The 20269-nt window shown below is 41.2% G+C and overlaps 1 protein-coding gene across 2 annotated transcripts in view; it reads right to left on the bottom strand.

Annotated features, from left to right (window-relative positions):
• The window catches only part of LOC143215655 (uncharacterized), a 204803-nt gene that overhangs the window by 80830 nt on the left and 103704 nt on the right, over positions 1–20269 (bottom strand). For both annotated transcript variants that reach the window (XM_076437966.1, XM_076437975.1), the window contains one exon: positions 12554–12656. In XM_076437966.1, the coding sequence (XP_076294081.1) occupies positions 12554–12656 (103 nt within the window). The remainder of the gene's footprint in view (positions 1–12553; positions 12657–20269) is intronic.

Raw genomic sequence — 20269 nt, 5'->3', positions numbered from 1 at the left:
TAATTTAAATGGTATCGAAAGGAGGAATATCATAGAAAAGCAATTTTTTTGTCCGGTTATTTTTTCATAGTTTTTTTCAAGGTCGTCATTATTTTTTTTTATTCCATCTTATAGCGGCTGAAAAAATACATTTGAATATGCTTAAGTCATTAACAAGATCAAATAAAAAAAAATAACGATGACCTTGAAAAAATGGCCGGACAACAAAAATTGTTGTTCTACGATATTCCTCCTTCGATACCATCTAAATTATGCCATAAATATTTTTTTTTGTGTCATTAAGAATGAAGGAGATATTTAAGTGGCCTCCTTCGGCTGAGACACCCTGTATAGTATTAATAAGAATGCTTGAAAATAAATCGTCAAGGTACATCCGACCCTCGGTCACGTTTCCAATTTTTCCTGGCCGCATCATTAACAATGGACGTCCGCTAAGAAAATCAACGTTGCTACATCATAACATCATCGTGCAAGTCGACAGGTCCGGGAATGACCGATCCCGCGACCGATCCCATGGAACAAGCAATTCCCGGGATTAGGATTAAATATTGATGGCCAGCTTGATACAGATTAATGTGGATTCCTCCGCAGACGAAACCGACAGCGATTTGTCACTGGTTGGGTCGAATCCGCCCCCGCAAAGGCTGATCACCACCTAGGACATCGTGCAGATTCTCCTGGCCCTCTTATCTGCTCCGTTTCTCTCTTTATCTACGAATTCGACCCTCTGCTGCGCTATGATTAACTGCTCCGCCCGAGAACGTTTTTACCATGAGATACCAGCTCGCTATGGGAATCTATTAGCGCCGGGATTCGCGATAACATAAGATTAAGGGACCGTGTGTGAAAAATTTCGTCGTCCTTTCGTGCTGACTGAACGAAGTTCAACAGATTTGTGTCTTTGTTTTGCAACGCACTCTGGCCGGCAATATTGTTTTAGCTTGCAAGTACTTTTTACCTAATCACATTGCACACACAAAAAATTAATTATTATCTAAATATCTGCTTTATCATTCACTATGTTGTGTCGGAAACACCTGTCAGGTCAAAGTTGCATTATTTCAAGGAACATAAACTTTTTCTCTGAAGGTAATAGTATTTATATTCCAAGGTTTGTTTTCCTAGTGGAACATTGTAATTTTCCTAGTGAAACGAATTATTGAGGTCAATGGACTAAGGATGTTTATGCGAATTGTAATTTTTACAGAAGAGTTTTATTTTCATCGTTAAATGTACCAGATATGGAACACAAAACTGGATTCAATTCTGTCGAACTGATTTCAATTGTTTCGTTGGGGACGTTTTGCAAGCCATAAGTGCGTAAAGGTGCACATTATGTATGATTGCGAGATGCCTTATAACATTATAAAGTTTATGTTATGAGACTGCAAAAATAATTGCCTGACAAGATGAGGGGGTAGTGTAAGATACGCGCTATAAAATGAGATATGTATTGTTATTTCATCCTTCATGTCCAGAAGGTACTTTATTGCGCCACTTTCATTGGAATGCTGCTACTGACCAAATACGACGGAGCTTTTTTAAATTGTTCAACTTGATTCGATTCCAAGCACCGTCGTATGGGTTCATACCTTGTTGGTCGCGATGGCTATTTATACTTATTAGATGCTGCTGGTCGAACAGACTGTCCGAAGTGACCGAAATAAAAATTGCTATAAAGGAAGAGACTTCCTCTATAATTTCGTTTGAATAAAACAATTATTAGCAAGAAGAAAATCGCTAGATAATTCCACAGACGTACCTCAATGTTTTAACTGTTTAATAAAAAGATTGAAACTGAACAGGAAGAAATTCCAGAAAAATCCAAACCAGAACTATTGCACCAAAAATAAAAAAATGCAAAGGTTGATAAACTAAAAAATTTCCAAGAAGGTTATTAGCAAACGGGCATCGTTAAAAATATTCACACGCGTAGCCCAGGCTTAATACTCCTCCTAAAACAAATTTCTCGCAAATCCAAAGATCCTAAGGGTGCAAAAAAAAAATTCGCAAAATCCTCACGTTCCTTTTCGAGAGCCTAGTCCAGAATATTAAGAGGAATAGTGAAGGAAAAGGTCGGTCGTCGAATGTTTGCCACATGGAGCGACGGCGATGCGTCGCAGGTTTTCTCGCTGAGGCTGACGGTTTACGGAAGGCGTCGCGGCGCTGTTAGATTGTGGATGGAAGGATTGAGGGGGCGGGAGGGGGTGTGGGGGTGGTTGGCACACGGGTCGTCTTGACGCGCGTGTCGTCGTCGAAGCGTTCGAAGCGTCGAAGCCGGCAGTGAAAATGGTTTGTGCCAGAAAGTCTCGGGATAAGTTAAACACGGGCCGCGGTCCGGGGGCGTCGTAAAGCGCCGCGGCGCCTCGGTGTTTACGCGGGGCGACGTCGAGGCCCACCAACCGCGTCATCCCTTTCCATCGACACCGATCGTTCGGTCTCGCTCATGCGAACGCGTCGCGTCGATTCACTCTACTTATTCCGGCCCAGGCTATTTTCGAGCGCGTGACAAATCTTCTATGCCGCGCGCCGGCCGGATTTATCGAGCGACATTCTGGCCCGTGCCGTGCCCATATGGTAGCCACGCGAGCTATTCTCGGCGGCGAGGTGCGATCTGCACGATCCCCTTCGGCAAGTGTAACCACTCGGATCGACGACGAGGAAGATCGGACATCTTCCGGATTCGCTCCGGAACTCCATCTCTATCTCAATCCTTTTATTGCATTACTTACTGTTCAAGTGTACTGTGACTGCACCCTTCTGCTGGACTGCGGATTTTACGCATTCATGGTTGATACGAGTAGGTGCTATTTCAAATGGGAGATACAGTTACTCGCATTGATATTCGGACGTTCTAAAAAAGACGATAACTTTTTAAATATTGTACTATACGGTTTTTACTTGTTTGGGAAGCTAGAGCAATTAGTTTACCACAAGATGTGAAAAGAAATCTTTTAAAAAATTGCAATTGGGCCTATATTGAAAATTTAAAAAATACGTTTTGTAGATCTGTGTCGATTAAACATATTCTGAAAATTTCCTCGAACTCGGTCGAAGTTGGAATGAGCTACATACGTTCAAAGATGGTAAAAATTGCAGATTTTCGGCCTATATCTAAGAATAATTCCATCTGTCTATGCCTGTCGTTTTTTCCCGCATCAACCGATTCGAGGAAACTTTCACAGTGCATATAATTGACACAGACCTACAAAACGTATTTTTTACATTTTCAGTTTAGGCCCACATAAAAAAGTTGTAAAATGCAACTTTTAGTATTTTTTTCTACAATTTCGATCAATTGCTATTTTTGAAAAAAAACTTTTCACCTGTAACAAACTAATTGCTCTAGCTTCCCAAAAAAAGTTCAAACCGATAGTACAAAATATAATCTTCAAAAAAATTGTTTAGTTCGACAATTGTGGATTGTACAATTTTTGTACTCGTCTTTTGGTTGCAATATTTTTACGGGATAGTCACATCACCGAGATACGTCCACAAAAATTTTTACTGATGTCCTGCTGCTAATAATTTCTAAAAAAATTGTTCGTCGACATCCGTGTTGAATTTTTCACAACAGTTCTCAGTGCTATTACGTTCTGTGGGAGTCCGGACGATCGCAGAGAGACAATGGCAGGCCAGATGGCGGAGAAAAGCACAAGTCACGACAAAGTTTCAGCGCAGTGTTTCCCGGGGGTGCATTACACCCCATTAAGGACGGTCGCGGCTTTTAAGACCTAAAACACGAGGCCGTTTGCTCTAATACGAAACCAATGCCAACGGCCATACATCATACTCCCTCGTCCAACAAGCCCGAGGACGTCACCATGAATCACGGCCGAGATGCTAATGTACCAATTTATCTTAGCCCAGCTTTATTAAGACTTAGTTTTTCACCAAGCACGGGGAATGCTGCTTCCACGAGCTTCCTCTCTCACTCTCTCTCTTTTTCTTGATTCCAATCCGTGTGATAAAGGAAGATCGATATCTAAAGGTCGGAGGAACACCTATGGCCAACCTCTGGACCAGCACTGACAAATTCCAGCGACCGAATAGACGATTATCAATCATCGTCCGGTTTGCTGGCCCCGGGAACATCATTCTCGGTCTCTTTAGAGCCTCACGATTATTTCTTCTTCTCTCGATCGTTTTTTCGACTGTGATTAGATGCGGATGGGTCGCTGCGGTTTGATGGGAGGAGATCGATGGTGGCATTTGTTATTGTTACACAAGACTGCGATACGAAGAAAGTCTCGAGTCGCTGAAGTTGTTATTAAGTGTTGAAAATTGGGTTTCGTCGCTGGCACCTCGTGGGACATGGAATGCTGGATTTCGGTTGTAATTTGCTATTCTTTGAACGGTTTTTTCGTGGAATTCTCGGGAGTTCTATATGCCGCTTTCCATAGGCCTTTATAACAAATCTGTGAATAATCAATTCTACTATAGTTTTCACTTTTTTTTATTTTGATACTTCCGAATTTCGACGATTTTTCAATTCATTATTAAGATCCTCACTCTTGAAACATTATTGATAAAAATAATAGCCTTGGTTTACTAGGATCCAGAATTCCACTAGAATTCCATTTCTGAATAATTTTAATCGAGAATAATATAACAATTGAAGGGGTGGATGGATAAAGGTGTCAAGTAACAAATTGTTTGTTTTCTGTAAAAGAGTTTTATCTCGAATACAAAAAAAGATAATAATTATCTACATTCATCAAAAAAGGACAACATATTTTGTTAAAAACTCTTTTACGGAAAACAAACTTGACACCTTTATCCATCCATCCCTTCAATTCTTCTAATGCCTACAATGTTGCACTTGATCAACCCTTTTTTTGATAAAATCCGCAGTCTACTGATCAGTATGCGAGGATTGTTGGTCAGCGACAGGGTTGAAACCATCTGCGTCTCCATCTGCGCCGGCGACGATTTGGCAGCTGTAAGAAACCGAAACGAGCCACCACCGGCAAGTTGGCAGCGAGGGTGGCAGCAAGGGAAGACAGTGTCGGGCCTAGTGCAAGGGATTTACGCGTCTTGGACCGTGCACGATAAATCATCGAATAGGCGTCGCCCGGAGTGACACAGTTAATAAATGCACCGGCAAACCGTGAATTACACACCGAGGGGTTGTGCACCCCCTGTGTCGCGCCCTTTGTTTCGCACCCCCACCACTCTTTCTCTCTCTCTCTCCCCCCCTCACTCTCCCTTTCTTTCTCTCTGTTATGCCACGCGCGCAAGCGTTCGACCGCTAATATCGAAACATTGAATCTTTCGCGTTTACACGAGAAAGCCGAATAAATTTGCCTGTAATTGGCCTGGACACAAATCGTTGTTTGGAGAGTCGCGAGACCCCGGGCCGCGGTGATTTGTGGACGGAAACGATTATCCGGGGTCCTTTCGCTCCTGAATCGCTGGAAATTATGGAAATAGCAGCTGCGATCGATAGGCGAGCTCAATTTGAATTCTTGATTTTTTTGAAAATACCTTTTTGGTTACGTATTAGCGGATTTTATGCATTTATGAGTAAAAATGAGGATGTAGCTGTAATTGTAATGTTGTATTAGTTTCTACCGATTTTAGGCATATTAAAAAAGAAAATAAATTACTACTTCACTGCAGTTGGTCGCAATTCAAGTTGAACATTTTTATCTTGATATTATTTTTGATATTATTTTCATTCCAATCCGATACAATCGAAAAACTCGTAAATTTTGACAGAATATCTCACATTAATCAATAAGTTTTATCTAGGTCAAAGTTGTGTTTCTTTAACACCAGATTTATGGGACCCTTCAAAATGATGAGTTCTGAATGTTTTAATTTGCAATTACTGCAAATATGCATTTGTAGAAAATTTATTCAGTACGTTTATTCTATAAAAAATCTGACTTAATATATGCTTTCCATTTTTCTGAAATAATTAAAAATTATTGAACTGTGTTGTGAACTGTTACGAATCGGACATTTCATACCACCAAATATTCGCGAAGAAGAGCGGGTCGACGAGGAACAAAAGCATCGAATCATCGGGAGAGACCGTAAGAGCACATGCTCGCGTAACATCCATTAAAGGAAAGAATAAATCTGGATTCTCGTTTCCCAGAGTCGAAACGGGTGGAATAGCAAAATTTCCTGGAGACCGGGTCGCAGTCTATTAATAACAAAGCGAATCACGGGGCGGTAACTGTCGAGCAGTTTGATCCCGCCCGTTTCTATCCACTTTGTATCGACTTTTGAAATTCCTTGTGGAAGGAAGAAGAGGAGAGGAGAGGAGAGCAGAGTATAGAGAACCCTATAAATTCGTTCTGGCTACGCGCAACGGCGCGGCGGTCATCATCATCGGAGAAGAGCGTAATCGATGGCTCTACGATCGAGGACCATCGCGGTGCACGCGATGCATCGGAAAGAGGTCGTGCACGGGGCCAGCCGGGCCGGACAGACGATGAAAAACAGTTAATTGGCGTGGATCGTTGGATCGTGGATCCCAGGAGAGCCGGACGACGTAGATGACTGGTTTCCAGGCACGTAAAGTATTGGAAGGCGAACTTCGGGAAATTCTGCTGGCCGGCTCGGGCTACGCTAAATTGCTCGCTATACTACCTCTTTCTCTCTCTCTCTCTCGTTCTATGTCTCTCTTTCCCTCTGTATTACCAGGAAGGGCATCGGAATTTAAAGTATGCGTATCCGCTCCCGTCTTAGGTTATACGGGAGCAGAAAGAAATTCTGCGCCGTGCGCCCAGTTAATCGGCCATACACGCTGCAGCCACCAACTATTTATTAGATGCACGTACCACTACTACCTGCCGACTGAATTTCGCCGTTTCCGCGCGTGCTTCGCGTGCTATACTGACGGATGCGTTCGACGGCTTTTGCGAAAGCCTCGTACACTCTCCGGGAACCGTCCAAGTCCACGATACGCTCCGCTCGTTGCCCTTAAGGGAGCACTCTGGTTTCGAACTTCTGAAAATCAATTTCTTCTCCCGTGATCTAATTTCTCTACAGGTGCAGGCGTCGAGGAGATATGAAGCAGTCCAGGGGTGACTCTGAGGCACCACTAAAAATTGCTGTACCATTCTTTACATTGTTAGATATGTATGAGGTATTATATCAATTTCATATCCATAAAATGAAAAAATCATATACAAATAGAATTATTCTAGGTCGGAAGAAATGTTTAATCTTCAAGTTAAAATATTAGGTTGGCAACTAAATTCGCAACCTTCTGTTTTGTAATTCTTTTATTGTATCATTATAACCAGTGACCATTCCTCTTGAGGTGTATATCACTGGGAAGCTCTGAATTTTGCGATTAATTTGATATAAAATACTCGTGCTTAAAAAATACATATATAAATGACTTTGTTTGAGAAAATCGCGAACTTATTTTCCATCCTAATAACTCCGACTGCAAAGGATTAATAAATGGAACTGTATGGTTTTCATTTAATACTATGGCAAAGAAAATAAATTGTCTGATAGCTCCCCTATATTTGCTTTAAAACTGTTGTCTTCTCGTTGCGTTCGAAATGAAATGAGTTCGGAATAAGGAAAATCGAGCGCACTAACTGTTTGCCTGTGAGGAAAAGAGAAGCAAATCTTTTTGGTTTCGTCCAGCTGTGTTACTTTACCGTTCGGGCAGCGTGCATCGCTGGAATTTATATTCGGATTCGAACACGACGAAAGCTGTCGTTACGATTTAACGTGTCGCCCTGCCGGGAAAACTCGTGTCCCTCTTCCCGATCCAGTCCCAGTTGCCATTTACAATTTTATCGCCTTCGTTCACTTCGAAATAGAAACGGAGACGGTGTAACGACTGCGAGGGAATGCGCCGTTAATGCAAAACTCGATGCACCGCGCTTCCTGCCGATGCTGCGGGTCATGCGGTCCGGTTACGCGCTTCCGAACTGGTCCGAAAGTTTCCGTTTATTTCTAGGATGATTAACACCGACTTTTCTGTTCATTATTGCGAGCGTACACTACCAAGTACTAATATGACGCGTTCTAATATTTTCAATGATTATTGAGAATTGTAAAAAAGTATATTTCTTTGGGTACATATTACTTAAAAAATTTGTATATATTCATTCTTGTTATTTTCATGAATGAATGTAAAATATACAAGCAGCGAAACAAATGCTGGACGTGTTAATATAATCGAGTAAAAATACATTGTTTACATAGCGAAGCCAAGGCCATCTTACCACGAATAGAGCCGAATGTTTTTCTTCTCCAGATTGTATGCGACCCCACTTGTACACGGGTCTCATGCAGAGTAGGGCAATAATCAACCAATACTTAAAAGTGACCAATAGTCTTTTTGAATGTTAGTCATAGCAAAATACTCATTGGTCAAAACTTTTTGATTAGTTAGTGATAACTAGACTGAGAATCTTTATGCAAAATAAAAATTGTCTACATCGATTGCAAGGAATAGAAACCAATTTGAATGTTATTTCTTCCCTTAATGACTTTAATAGAGGAGAAATCATATATCGACATCTTCAATTTTGAAAATATTTTAACAATTTTGAATTTCATCCCTTTAATTTTACTATAAATGCATAAAGATCCGCAGTCTAGTGAATTAGTAGTTGATGATCAGTCATCAATCTTTAGTCATCGGTCACTATTGTGCGGATAACATACATTAATATTATTAATTAGTTATCACTAACTAATCATACAGTTTTGACTAATGACTATTTTGCTATGACTAACATTCAAAAAGACTATTAGTCATTTTTAAATATTAGTTGATTATTGCTATACTCTGGTCTCATGAAAATCATCGACACAGGTTTCACCGACGACTTTGGCCGACAATGATTTTGACTAGCACACGACCTCCCTGATTATGTACTTTGGTCTTGGTATACTGAATGGGAGAACAAAACGAAGAAACGAACTTAAACCAAACTGAACAAAATATATTTGTATATTATTCATATGTACATAAAAAAAGAATTAGATACAATATATTTTTCTTACTACTACCTAGATAATACTATCGTCAACTAAATTCGTTGCGGGTCCACTTCGTTGTCGGACAAATCTGGAGTCGGTGTGAAATATTGTCGGTGAAATCTGTGTCGGCGTTTTTCATGGGCCCCCTTGTATACATAGGTCTCCATAACTCGTGGGACTTCCGGGATCGCGGTTGAAGGACGAAAGGATCATTAGCGATTTTTCGATGGTGAATCGCGGCCCTCTCGGAAGGACAGACACGTCCGACCGATATAAATAAAGTATCGGGGGATATATATGTATGTATAGAGAGAAGAGAGTTCTCCGAGCCGGTGGCTGACACAACGACGGGCCAAATGAAAAATGCCGAGACGGACGATCAATGTAAATATATTCATGACATGGGGTGGCTTGCTCGCGGCATGGGGATGCCCCGATACAAGCCTGTAATACATATGCACGGAAGCATGCATGTATGCATGCACGGACACACGCGTTTTATAGGATAGGGTGTGGGGTTCGTTCGAGGACTCGATGCCACTCGGACAACGCACATAATTCACTCTTTGGCAGCTCATTACAATTTAAAAAGGCCTTTGTCAGCGCGCACCCCCGACCGTGATTCCTTACGAGCTCGCGTGTCACGGCCCTGTCAACTGTTCGGGATGCGACGCCTCCGGGACTTGCTCTGAAAACGGAGCAGGTCGACTGAATTCGTCAGGTGAACGCATCGTGAGCTGATCTGTATGAATTCCTCATCAAAAGTACGGAAGATAGCCAGTAACTTCATAGAAAATAGTAAAAATTCGTCCTTAAAAAAATTAGATGGAGAAGTGGTCTATCAAATATCAGAAGTAAAATTCATATGGTTATTAAAAAAATTGTTTGAAGGATCCTCAGCTGTGAATAATAAATTTGAAAAAGCAATGACCTATTGTATGAAATATCTGTCACAATTTAAATAATTCTATTAGTAACTCTGTCGATAAAAATCCTGAAAAATGCAGAACTTGTGAAAGCTCCGAATCAATTACGCCAGACGAACGCAACGTTGCAACAAAGAGTATGCGAGCTTTTCTGGCGGGTCAACCGAAAGAGCCTGGCCCGCTTTCGTCCCGAAACGATTCCATCGTGCACTGTCAGCTGTGTCGACGGTAATCAGCCCTCCGGCATTCATCAAACTCGCTGGTACAAAAGACGATCTCGGTAATTGCTCGGGATCGGTCTCGAAAACGCCGACGGAGTCATTTCTGTTTCGACATGGCCGATCGGACCACTGGAATTAGAAATCGAGCCGTCGCTGCCCCTTTTGTTCTTAACCCGGACCGGTTTCGTTCGGTCCGGCAAAAAATCCTGGTCGTTGTCTCGATCGAGGAGCAATCAGCCACCGGACCAGTTCCTTCGATGTCAAACAATCGGAGAAGACCCGAGAACCGACGATCTTTTCGCCGGTGGCTTTGCATAACCCGCTAACTAACAATTAGACAGCGGATCTTGCAAAATATAAATGTTGTGCGTCGAATGCTGGAGACTCGAGTCAAATAGTCTGTTTATTCTTCAATCATTTTAACAAGCTGAAAATAATATCTTACTTGTTTCAATTGTTACATCAAAACAGGCTTTTTATAAATTTTGTTTTGTTCTCTGGAGCACAGAGTGGACTTTTATAAATGTTTCTCGACCAGATAAAAAAATTAATTACTTTTTAGTTGGCAAAAGAAAATTTCTTTGTGTAACTTGGAGGTCATCTTCATTTTTTTAAATGGCACCACATATTTTTCCTGGGCACCCTGTCTAAGACATAATTATACAGATCGTATAATCTTATTAACGAACTATTATTAACGAACGAATTATTAACGTATAATTAACGAACTTGAAGAACGAGCTGCTATTTCGAAAGCAAACCAGTAAAAAATGTATCGAATAGACACAAGGGTTTGGCGAGGGGGTTAATCGACGCGATAAAAAAGAATGGCTAACGAGGCCACGTTCAAAATTCCCATCCGGTCGCAAGATGGACGGCTTTCCCAGCGACACATTCTTTCTCCCCGATCCTATAGGAGGCCGAAGAAGAAGCTACCACCATCGTGGAAAATGCAACTGCGTTCCCGGGGGACCGGAATTTATATGTATTCCGCGGCCCGTCCAATCTATCGCGGGTCAAGCTGCCGGAATTTTAAGCGCGATACACACCGGCTTCCAGACGTATCGATACGGGGTGCTTTGTGCCCGTAATATACAGGGTGTCCTGGTCAATTTTTCAAAGTTCAAACGCATTCCCGAAACGTGGCCAGAAATTGTCTAATTTCTGAATCCAATGCTCGGTTGATTTTTATTTTTATTTTTATCCGCGGCTTTGTTCAACTATGTATGTTTTCAAAATTATTAATCAGCACTGTCTACGTAAACCTTTTTGTCAATATCAGGACACCTGGGCACTTTCAAATTATTTTAAAAAATTTTTCCGCGTTCAATCGCGCAATTAAAATTGTTTACCGTGTATTGTGAATTGCGGATCGTGACACCCAGTATAAGGGCCAGCATCGCGACGAACGCCGGCCAATCGGCTCTTCCATACATTCGAAAGCTTACGAGGGCATAAAGCGCACGCCCTCTTATATCTATCGGCGATACGTATGCATACACGCGCAAGGAGAGCACCGAAGGGCGAAGGGCGAAGGGAGGGCACTGGTCATCGTCGGAAAATTGAATTTCGTCCCAGAGGGCCGCTCGGATGAAGTATGCTGACAGTTGGAAAATTTGCGTTTAACCGTGTGCACGCGGCCACCCACCCCTTCGCGAATCTTCGACAGCCCCTTCGAGGTGAATCCTCAAGCTTCTAATTCTCGTATCGAATTCCATTTTTCAGGAATTTTTTTTCCCTGGTAGAATTTATTTAGATATCGCTCGATTTTTAACCCTCCGTCTGCAATCTTATTTTTATCGACCTCGTTAGCGTACTGGGTTGTTTATGCTCACCACTAATTTTCTTATTTGTTCTTGGGTTTCAAACATTTTTTAAATTTCTGGAATACGCATTGAAGTCCCTATTTTTTAATGTAGGATCGCTGGAACGTCAAATGTGCGGATCTTTATGCATTTATAGAAAAATTGAATAGATGAAATTCAAAATTGTTGGAAAATTTGAAAAATTGAAGATGTCAATTCCTCCTTTATTAAAATCATTAAGGGAAGAAATAACATTCAATTTGGTTTCCCTTTCTTGCAATCGATGCAGGCAATTTTTATTTTGCATAATGATCCGCAGGCTATGTACGGATGACCATTGCTTTTTGTACACCCTGTACATATAATAGGTATAGTGATAATTAGACTGCGGATATTTATGCAAGATAAAAACTTTTCACCTGAATAGCAACAAATTGGGCTGAAATAGAAGTGTAATTTCTTTCTTAAAATGTTTGATAGATTGAAAATAATGTATTAGTAGCATTAAATTCGTCTAATGTTTCCGCTGTTCCAGATTACATCTACTAATGTTTCTTATAAATACATAAAATCCGCAGTCTAGTGATAATGTTTGTTTGCACAGATTTCAGGATTTGTTGGTCCGAGTACTCACCATGTGGCACCCATCCGTGGTGACATTTCTCGCAGCATCTGATGTGACGTTTCCCAGGGGTGAAAGAGTCGCAGGAACATCCGGTCACTGTACACCTGATGGACTGAAACAACAATGAGATTTTTTTAAAAATATAGTTTCACCTTGATATGACCGACATGGGATTCAAATTGTTAACTATTATAAATTGTTCTGATTCTGTGGGATTTTTCGAGGCCGGTTCACTAGTGACTGTGATAATTTGTTATTAGTAATACATAGTTAATTTCACCTTTCATATGTTTCCACAGTAGCATACACTAAAACTCTAAGAGAGAGAAAATGTACCTTGTTTAATTGTATAATGTTAAGCTTATCGTTTACAGATTTCAATTTTTTCTGCATTAACGCATAAACGCAACGGTCAGCTGTTCAACGATATCAGCATTTAATCGTACTATAATAATCGCAGCAGTGTAAATTACACCATGCCCCCGCTTGTTACAGAATATTCGGATCGTTATGGCATCAGGTTACAAAATAGCTACTACACATTTACATCGTTAACAATATTAATCGTACAAACAGTTTAGTTTCAACATCATTAAAAATGAAGCATTATTATTTCGTCTTTATTATATCGTTCAAAAATTTTCCGCTCCAGCACAACAGTTTATTTACTGGCATGACATTGTACTATAATTAAGAGCACAACATAATAGTTATTGAGGGATCATTTTCCAGAGAAGCTGAAAATCTTATTTAACATTTCTTAATCATATTCATATACTGAATTTCACTGTAAACTGCTATTTTATAATAATTCACATTCAGCCGATCGCGATTGAAACATAATTGAGAACTGTTACCCTCTAGAGAAGCCAAAAACCTCGTTGAACATTCTTCTAATAAATTCAAACATCGATTTTCTACACAAACCTTCTTAAAATCCCAAAATCCGCGTGCGACGACAGGAAAATCTGCAAAATCGGCAAGTTAGGATTGCACGATCCCATCGAGTCGTTCGTTAAGACGTAGTCGGAAAGGCGAGAAACGTCTTCAGGGGTGGGAGGAATTTTATTGGAGTTTCCAGCCCGGAGGTGGGTAGGGTAGAAATATCCCGGACAGTTTGGCGCGGATTAAAGGATCGTTGCCACGGGCAGAAAAAAAAGAGGAAGCATGGAAGGGGTGTGGTATTTTGAGTGACCGTTTGGTATAACGCCACCCCAGAGGAAGCTCGTAAGAGACGAGGCCGCTCGTCGGATTTTAAGGAACCGTGAATATTTTCCACCCTTCGGCGCGGAATTAACCCCATGGGAGCCACCATCCAATCCTGCCCCCCGGCTGAAAGGAACCGAGCTACCTCTCCCCGGATCGAGTATTACTTTATGTACGCGCCGGAAAAGTTTATTTTCCGCTGTTCCGAATTACCTACAGGTATCCTTGGCCGTCTACCTTCCGCCTCGCGACGACCGGAAAATATTAATTCCTCCCACGAAACACACCCTCCGCTCCGAACTCGCTGAACAACGAGAATCAACCCTTAACGCGTGGGATTTCGATTCGCTATACTGCTTTGTTGCGATGTATCTGTATTTTCCTATATTTAATGTGTACCTGCTTGCGCATGTAAATTGTTTCAGTTATTTAGCTGTTTAACTTCACTTATTTTTGTATCTATTTTTACGAACTTGTTGCCAAGAAACCAATGCGTTAATCCCTTAAATATTGCCGAGGAAACGTTTCTGCTAAAAAATCAGAGTTGACCTTCAAATGTCCTTGACATGTTCAGCTTCAAAAAGATCACCAGTATGTGTGTCTTGAAGTGTGTTCGAGTTTTATACAATAATTAGTTGCTGCCACGACTTCGTAATGTAAAAACGTTTGTCGATTTGTGAGATCACCCTAAATTCGAATGAACCGCGATGGAACTCGAACACCACATGGCCCCCGGTGTTTCGCGAGGACCTAACCGGATTGTCTCCTGTTCTTCAGCATATAGGAGTCCGGTTGATGCGTCTCCGCGACTTCCGCTATCGTGGCATACGGAAGGCAATAACATTTTTACGAGCCACGAAACATTTATTGCCCCGGCTCTCTGGCGGCGCGCGCCACGTTTTATCATCGTCGTTCCTCCGCTTTAATACTCCCGCTTAAGGACGCCGCGAGTAGCTTCTGTATATTTTTCGCGGCTGTGTATCTTCCGATTAGACTCGGCGCGAGGACATCGAACGAGTTTCACCGGTTCTGGGAACCTTCTGTCTGACTGATTAATTATTCCGGGGGAGAGGAGTGCCCTCCCTCTTCCTCTTTAAAATATTATATAGTTCCTGCCATTTGAAGTATTTCGACTTCAACACAAATCCTGATATAAAAAACCTCGATACAACACAATCGTCCGGTACCTTCATAAAAATTCCCGAAACGAGGTCTACAAAATGTCGTTTACGAAAATTTTCATATTTTAGAAAATAAATCTCGCAGCACAGAGAGACAAAGATATGTTACAGTGCCTGCGTAAAGATAATAATTGAGTGAATTTTCAGGGTGAGTAACGCGCGGGGATAATAAAAATCATTTAACAATATTCGTTCGGAAACGGGAGATATTCCCGTGGAAAATCCGTTCCGCAGAAGCAGCATCCAAGGAAAACGCACTCGAGGCTAATCTACCTAAAACTCGGCTCCTGGTTGGTTAAATTGTAGCCGAATTCGAGATTGATTACAGTCGAGGCGAGAGCGTGCTGTAGAAAGAGAGGGAGGAAAGAGAGATAGAGAGGTGGATAGATAGAGAGAGGAAGTATGATTCGAGGCACACACGGGAATACGAAAACTCGACAGCACTCGGCGACGATGACGTCTATGCGATCTGCCGCGGCCAAATCCGCGCGATGGATGCAGCGCGTTCGTGTTTAATGAACGGGGCTAATCTCCCCCGTTCGAAATGCAACGCTAACAGCGCCGCGGCCGGGCGGGAACTCGTTCATCGTTTGCAAATTAATTTGACCAGCGCGATTTAAACCTCAAGTATAAAGCTGGCTCGCGTCGACTGCTGCAGCCCATTAATGCGTTCGAGAGCATAAGCTGGTCTATGCGTTTCGCTGATCGGATCTCTCGTTCCCTTCAGTTCCCAGCCCCGCTGCATACCGTGTGGTACGTTCACCGAAGAATTCAGTGACATTTTCACAGTTATTCGCACACGCTGGATATCCTAAAATTCCCGCAAAAATCAATGTTATTTAATCAATGCAACCGAATTCTAGAAAGCGAGACTTTATCGTAAGGCATGCTACTTTAATCCTTTCGGTATGTGATAGTTGCAGAAATCGTACAATATAATGTGAATTTTATCCATGCATGGCAAAACTGGATAAATGAAAAATTCAGCTATGAAAACGTTAGTAGAATTATTGGAAATTATTGGAAGAAGAAACACATCTTCATCTAACTTTCATTCGTTACCAGAAAATTTCTGTTTTGAACAATAATCATATTTTTATCAGTTTGTTTTCATGTACAATGTAAAATTTCCATTTCTGGAGACTCTCAACTTTCTCGAGACAAAACTGTATCCCCTTAGAGTGGCAGTTAGGGCAGTCTCGCTCCCGTTGATTCATCGAGCCCTTGCATCGTGCAGTCGTGAAACTTTCATCCCCTTATTACACGCGTTTCGCTCGCGAAAAGAAGCAATTGCGAGGAGTCTCGTCCCCTCGTATCGGAAAACTGCGAGGACGCGTGTCGAAGCTAGGGAAACGCGTTAGAACGGAAAAGGAAACATAGGAGCGGCGTTCATGCACAGCCGTTCCTCATCCTGATACGTTCCTGTGGCGGAATAACGATATGCTAACAGCCTGGCTGCGCTTAGCATATTGTCGCGGCCACAATGGCAATTTGCGTGATATATCTGCGCGTTTTCTACGGGTACCGTTCAAATGTACCGGAATTAACTGGCCGTGCGTTTCGCCTTGGAGACCGCGCTTGCCAAAAACGAGGAATAAATAATCCAACAAGACGTTCTGCTGGCCCCACTCCATTCCCAGAACATTCTCTGCCAAATACTGTCTCTCGAACAAATTCCACTAGAACCTCGTTTATCCGAACCAATTAATGCTGAACCTCATACAGTGTCCCTTAAATATCTAATTTTTGGCGATAAAAAAAATATCGGAGAATAAAAGAGTTCAACCAATGTGCCATCAGTGTTTTTATTTTTAATAGGACTATATATTTTCTTTATCAAAGTATAATAGCCGAGGTCTAGACGAATCCGAAGACCTATAATACTATGACCTTCACGTGACCTTGAGTACAAGAATACACAGAAGTTGGGCAATTGATGAAGGAAGTAATTACTATCATTTTCTCAATCGATCATAACGCAATAACTAATTTTTAATTTACGATTATTGAGATTGTACAGATGGATTCGCGAGGGATCATTCATAAAAATTAATTCCTCTGTGCAAGTCAGATCAACAACTGCATTGCAGTAATTTTTTTGCGTTCGACCACAAAGCACGCATCCTTTATTTGCATTTCCATTCAGACGCTATCAAGGAAAATTAGATGGTGATGTTTAGAAGCCGAACACATAATACGATGTTTCTCGACAATGATACCGAGAGCCGTGGGTATCGTGTACCTCGGCCAGAACACGAGCGAAACGTTCCCATGGTGGATTCGCGCTGATGGATATTACAACGTATCAGGGAACGATAATTAATTGCGCAGATATGGATTACAGAAAATTACGTGAACGTGTGTTGCCAGTCAATAACACCGGGCGATATCGCGGTACCGGCGATGATCATAATTATAATCGCGACTGTAGCGGTACAACTACACGAGGTACATGTACGTATGTTCATGTGTGTGTGTGTGTGTGTGTGTGCGCGCGCGGGCGCGCTCGTGTGTCCGCGTATTGTTAATTATAATACTGGAGTCGAGAATCTGGTTCCTGGTTTCAAACTCGTTAACAAATGGGAATCGAAATTCTGATAGGAATCGGAGAAAATGCGTCATTCGAGCCTTCCTCCCCCTAAACACTGATTCTAAATTGTAATGGAACTAACAAACTAGACAGCGAATTGCGTGCAAGGTTTCCTGAAAAATTGCTGGCCGTTGCGACCGATTAATAGCAATCAAATTACAGATCAATCGATAAGCAGGATTTTATTAAACAATTAATTTTTTATATATCAATCCTGATTATCACGTTTATATTATTACAGTAGTTTTATCTAATTATGGTTATTAAGTGTATTTTTTGAAAATCTCGAATAATTCGAGAAATGCATAATTCTTATACAAAATGAAAAAATTCTTTGATTGCTTTCACAGTTTTAAATTTCATCTGCTAATTTTTGCGACGAATGCATGAAATACTCGTCAGAAAGATAAACGAATAATTGAAAGAGCTGACTAAAAATGGAAAGTCATCTGTATGGATGTGTATATGTACACATCTGCATACATAATAGTACATAAAACGTTCGCACGTGTAGGAAGCGAAAGCCGAGGGAAGACGTTTCGTCGCCGTTTTTGACGTTGCGAAGGGGGTGGCGAGCTATAGTATCGTTATAGTATCGCTATAGCGGCGTGTGCCGCTAATATAAAGACAAATGAAGCTGCCATAGTCGGCCATGTGTCTTTATACAGGCAGCGACCCGCGCCACCGTGCAAGCTCATTCGCGGGAAATGTTCTGTCGTCGGTGAGCATCGTGCACGTTCACAGTCTGGCTGACAAAATTTCGCAGCCGGCGAATTTTATTAGGTTCGCAGCGGGTTATTTATTCGGAACGGCGACAGATTATATGGCGATATTAGCGGTTGCCTCCTAAGGCCGCGAGGGAGGCTGCCTCGCAAAGCATAAAACAAAGTCCCCGGCTTTTATATCCCGCCCCCGTGACTCTTTGAAATTACTTTTTCGAATTAATTGACCGCCTTCTGCTGCTTCTGGTTTTTTCCTCTCTCTGCTCCGTTGTCGTTTAAAAAATAGAAACGTATGTATGCCACTGTGTAAAAATAAAATAAGTGTACAAAAATAGTGTGAGAATCAAAATAAAAATAAAAATGTATCAAAATTGTGAAATGTGTAAAAATAGAGTAAATATAAGAACGTATAAAAATGTGTACAAATAAAGTGAGAATAAAAATGTATAGAATTAAAATAAATGTAGGAGTGTATAAAAATATGTATAAATAGAGTAAATGTAAGAATCTATAAAAATATGTACAAATAAAGTGTGTGTGAGAATAAAAATGTATAAAAATAAAATAAATGTAGGAGTGTATAAAAATGTGTATAAATAGAGTAAATATAAGAATGTATAAAAATGTATACAAATAACGTGAGAATAAAAATCTACAAAAATTAAGTGGGAATAAGAATAAATTATAAAACAGTATAAAAATGTTTTGAAGCAGTATGAAGCCACGGATGAATAGTCACAAAGCACCCACCACTCATCGAGGCATTTTTCGAGGCAAAGTGAAAAATTCCTGGCAGCCCGATTAGCCACCCCCGAGAGAGCAGGGCGCAAAGATTATTTCGAAGAAGAGATAGATAAAAGTCGAGAGAGAAAAAGAGAGAAAGAGCGAGAGAGGTGTATCGAGGGCAAGGTCCTGCGTGGACGATAAATATCGCGACGACAAAATATCGCGAAATAAGAAAGGTTCTCCGGCCCGGGGTTGACAGACAGCACCCTCAGGAGCACTAAGTCACGGGCTATGCTAACTTTCGGACCTGACCACCGTGTTGTATCGTCCCCCTCGCGCTATTTCCGACCGATGAAATAATATCACCCCGATTGCCGGTCTTGATCCATGTACCGTGAAATGTCCCGACGAGAAGGCTCGAACACAAGAGGGATGCTCCGGGAGCAAGTCGGCCAGGAAAATCGCTAAGGGATGCACACACGAGATCCCGAAGATGCACGGTTTTCTGAAGGGAGAAATTTCGCTTATGAAAAATTTCCTTTATGCTTTGATGGCTTCTGCGTGGGTGGGGGAATGTTTTCCGCGACGATTATAAATACAGCTGTTGGAACTTTAAATAAATAAAATATACGGACTTGAGATTTGAATATAATATTATTGCTACTTTTAGACACTACTACTGAGATTGTGTGTATAAAATTTGGAGCGAATCCGATAACATTTCTGCAAGTTATTGAACATTCAGCCCTAGCACGTAATAAAATATTTATTTTCAGTTATAAAGAAATAAAATATACGGACTTAAGATCTAAATATAAAATTTGGAGCGAATCCGATAACATTTCTGCAAGTTATTGAACATTCAACCCAAGAAACACGTAATAAAAAATTTATTTCCAGGCATAAAGAAATTGTAAAAACATCTCTAAAGACCCTGAAGATGCACACGAAGAATCTGATTTCCCAGAGACAACTATCCCTAAGAAAAGGCATTATACTCAGAATGATCTTCTGCCGAGTAAACACAAGTTCCTAAAGCCTTCTCCGGTGCATTCGAATCCCTAAGGGACGTTCAATTGCTTCCTCTTTCCGGTGACTCGACTCGTAAACGTTAACCGAACAATGGTACCCACAAGTAGCCGCCGAAGGGACCATAGAAGAAACAAAAGCCGGAGAATTGGATTATCTGTCGCTTTGACGGGGGTGCAATCGTTTGGAAAATACTGTGTAGTCATAACTCCACGATAATTTTTGAAAATTGTCGAAAGACAAAGGAGGACAAAAGGAAGGATACAAATGG

The sequence above is a fragment of the Lasioglossum baleicum genome, chromosome 2 (assembly GCF_051020765.1).
Source record: "Lasioglossum baleicum chromosome 2, iyLasBale1, whole genome shotgun sequence".
Lineage (NCBI taxonomy): Eukaryota > Metazoa > Arthropoda > Insecta > Hymenoptera > Halictidae > Lasioglossum > Lasioglossum baleicum.
This window is presented reverse-complemented; position numbering and strand designations above follow the sequence as displayed.